Genomic DNA, 3,706 nt, shown 5'->3' with positions numbered 1-3,706 from the left:
GCTGTCGTGTTTCTCTGCTTTTAGGGCGATAGAAGGGAATTCGTTTGCCCTCGACATTTTGGATGGTGTCTGCAGGGATGGTGGGGGCAGAAGTGGGTCTTGGAGGTGGTCACCATCGCGATGAGCCTTGGTTGGGCGCCCCGGGGGTCTTCTCCTGCCCTGGTGGAGCCCAGTGTCAATGGGCAGAGCCTGTCTCGGCGGTTGAGGGGTGGGAGCACCGTGGGACCCTGCATGGTGGCCCCCTGGACACCCTGGGCCTGCTCCAGCTTTGTCGCCTTGGTCCCCAGCATGAGGGTTTTGGGGGGGCCCGGCTCCTAGCCAAGGCTGGGGGTGTTGGCATGTTAACCCCCCCCAATCCCGGGATTAGGGAGATCCAAGCAGAGCTGGGGGCAAAATAATGAAGCCCTGCTTTATTTCTCAGGGGGGCTGTGGGCCGATTGTGCTCCACACTTCATGTCCTGGGGCCTGGGGAGGGGAACGGAATTTTGGGGGAGCCCCAGAACAGCCACCCCACCAGAACCCCCTCCTAAACCCAAACATGCCTTCACCCCTCTCCCCCCACAATCTGCCTGTGTGTGGGGGGTCCCCATTTCCTCCCCACAGAAGGACAGCGCTCCGAAAATCCCCTTTTTTAATAAAACCTGATGTTACTCCACGGCTCCCCGTTTGGGGTTTTGTGCTCCTAATTGGGGATTTATGCCCCAAATAGAGGATTTATGCCCCAGATTGGGGTTTTGTGCTCCTAATTGGGGTTTTATGCCCCTAAGTGGGGTTTTATACCCCCCCAAAGCCTTGCTTTTATTTTTTTTTAATTTTTTGTAAGGGGGACACACACACACACGACTTCCATGTGCCTCAGTTTCCCCCCAGCGGGGCACTGAGGGTGCTCCCGCGGGATGCCGTGCGGCGGAGGCGGCCGTAACCCGGGGACGGGGGTGCGGGGAGAGGATGGAAAAAGGGGGAATGTCCTTCGTGGGAGAAGGTGTGTGGGGGGGGACGACACCAGGCGGTGTGGTGGCGGCGGGGGCCTGTCCCTTTAAAGGGGCAGCCGCGGCCCCATCTGATGCGGCGGCTCCAATCAGCGGCCCCGGGGCTCTTGGCAGCCGGAGCCGCCGCCGCTCCGCATTCCTCCGTCTTCCTAAAAGGGGGCGAACATGGCGATGGGCAGGATGAGGTGAAGGAGAGGAGGAGAGGGGGGGAAGGAAAAAGGAAAAAAAAAAAAAAAAAAAAAAAAAAAAAAGGGAAAAAAAAGGAAAAAAAAAACAAAAAAAGGAAAAAGGGGGTGGAGAGAAAAAGAAAAGGGGGGGGGGAAAGGAGGAAAAAAAAAAAAAAAGGAAAAGAGGGACGGGGGATGCTGGCAGCGCGGTGATTTCCTCTTCTCCCCCCCGCCCCCCCACCCCCTCCTCCTCCAAAAGGCAAAAAAAAAAAAAAAAAAAAAAAAAAGGGGGGGGGCAAAAGAAAAAAACAGCCAGGAGAAAAAAAAAAAAAGGGGGGGGGGGGGAGAAAGGAAAAAAAAAAAAAAAAAAAAAGAAAAGAAAAAAGCAACCAACCCAGCAAACCCAGCAAACCACCCAACCCGACAGTTCTTTTTTTTCATGGAGAGGCCAAAAACCCCAGGCAAGCGGAGGAGGACCCGGGACTCCTTTGCGCGGAGACCTTTGCATCAAAATGGTAGATGCTTGCAAACCGCCCCCCCCCCTTCTGCCCCCCCCCCCCCACCCCCCCCCCCCCGTCCCTTCTTCCCTTTTTCTCCTCTTTTTTTTATTTTCCCCTTCCTCCCCCTCCCCCCCCCCCCCGCCCCCGGGCTTTGCTGACTTCGCAAAGGCCTCCGAAACTTGCCCAAATCCTCGCAAGGGCGGTGGAGGTGGAAGGGGCGGGGGGGGGGGGGGTTTGCATGGGCGAGCCGGTGGCATGCTGCATCGCCGGGGGGGGGGGGGGGGGGGTAGGTGCATTAGGGTCCCCCTCCCTGTTGTGCAGGGTTGGGGGGGTGGGGGAAGGTTTTGCATTTGGTCCAAATTACCCCCCCAAAAATGCCTTTCCCCCCCCCCCTTCCATGCACAGAGGGGTGCTTTGAGGGGTGATGGGGGGGGTGAGGAAGGGGTGGATTGGGGGGGGAGGGGGGGGGGGGGCATGCGATCCAGCCACCCCATCGTGGGGGGGACCCCCAGCACCACCTCGGGGCTCCCACGCTGGGGAGGGGGGGGGGGGGGGGCACTGGGAAGATTCACCGGGGAAAGGCTTGGGGGGGGGCGGGGGGGGAAACTTTTGGAGCCCAGGCCGGAGGATTCGCTGGCGCTGCGGGCAGCCTGCCGCTTCCTCGGCCTTTTTTTTTTTTTTTTTTTTTTTTTTGTTGTTGTTCCCCGGATGACTCCTTCATTTTGCTAATTTCCACCCCCCCCGCCCCCCCCCCTCCCCCCCCTCCCCCCCCCCCCCCCCCCCCCCGGCTCGTTCCTGCCCTGCCCCGGGGGCCCCCTACTTTTTCCACGGCGGGGGGGTGGTGGGGGAGGATCTGGGGGATGCTGGGCTCCCCCCCCCCGGTACCCCCCGGAGGCCGGGAAGCGCGGGGAGGGGGCAGCATCCCACCCCCCGCTCCGGCTGTGCAAAGCGATTTTCCGTGCATGCTCTTAAAAAATAATAATAATAATTATTATAATTATAATAATACCGGCGGGAGCCTTGCAGCCGGGGGCTCTCGCCTGCGGCAGTGACCTATTTTAGCGGCCGGTGGAGTTGTGGGTTTTTTTGGGTTTTTTTTTTTGGGGGGGGGCGAGGGGGGGGGGTGCATGTGTGTTAGTTTGACTTGCAGAGAGCAGGCCTGAGCTGGGAAGATGGATGGGAAATCCCATGGGATGTGTGATACCCAAGCAGAGTGGTTCTTGTTACCCCCGGTACCTCCCCCAGCCCCATCCCTAGAAGTGCGGGGCAGTGATTGCCCCAGCCGTGGCTCCCTGCCCCTAATAACACCCCGGGAGGTGTTGGAACGGCTTTTCGGAAAAAGGGGAAGAAAGTGCAAGGTTTGGGGAAAAAATAACAGAAACAACACTGAGCCTGTGGTGAGATGATGGTCGGGATGCTGGGCTGGGGCTTGGTACCCCCCCAGCCCCCCGTACTGGGGGTGGACTGGGGCTGGGTTTGGGTTCGTTCCTGCAAAATTCCTGCTGGCATTAAATGGGCTGCCGAAACCATCCCCTCCGGAGGGAGATGCTCATGGAGACCCCCCCCCGCCCCGAGTTGGACCCAGGGAGGCAACCCGGGCGGTTTTGGGGAGCGTTCCATGCCCCGAGGTGGGGATGGAGATGCCTGGAACGCACCCTACGAGGAAGAAGGGGAAAAGTTGGGAATTAAAACCTTCCTCCATGCCCGGCCTCAGCAAGAACCAGAGGAAAATTTGCTTTACAGAGCAAAAATCCTATACTTGGAAAGATATTAAGGGATTTATTATTTTTTTTTAAAAAATTAATTTTTTTTCTGGATCTGGGGTGAAACCTAGCTGGGTGCAAACATTTCGGCTCTACCCGCGGAGTTTCCCTGAGGATGCCAACCGGGCTAAACGCTGCTCCGGGGTTTTACTGGGGCAGCCCGGAGGGACGCCTTCACCTCCCGGCTTGGCTTCACGGAGGAGCTTGTTCTCCCCGCGTGGAATTAACGGCGCGTTTGGTTATTACCAGGCAAACGCCGGAGTCGGGTGAGATAAATGGCCTTGTAT

The 3,706-nt window shown here is 58.3% G+C and overlaps 1 protein-coding gene across 1 annotated transcript in view; it reads left to right on the top strand.

The window, feature by feature from the left end:
• The first annotated feature begins 1,598 nt into the window (after positions 1-1,598).
• ZBTB47 (zinc finger and BTB domain containing 47) overlaps positions 1,599-3,706 on the top strand; it is a 26,055-nt gene continuing 23,947 nt past the window's right edge. Inside the window, exon 1 of the mRNA XM_063324288.1 lies at positions 1,599-1,671. Coding sequence (XP_063180358.1) covers positions 1,669-1,671 — 3 coding nt within the window. The 5' untranslated portion in view covers positions 1,599-1,668. The remainder of the gene's footprint in view (positions 1,672-3,706) is intronic.

Source organism: Chroicocephalus ridibundus, chromosome 2, assembly GCF_963924245.1.
Source record: "Chroicocephalus ridibundus chromosome 2, bChrRid1.1, whole genome shotgun sequence".
Classification (NCBI taxonomy): Eukaryota; Metazoa; Chordata; class Aves; order Charadriiformes; family Laridae; genus Chroicocephalus; species Chroicocephalus ridibundus.
The sequence above is the reverse complement of the archived record's forward strand: the minus strand, read 5'-3'. Positions and strand labels throughout refer to the sequence as shown.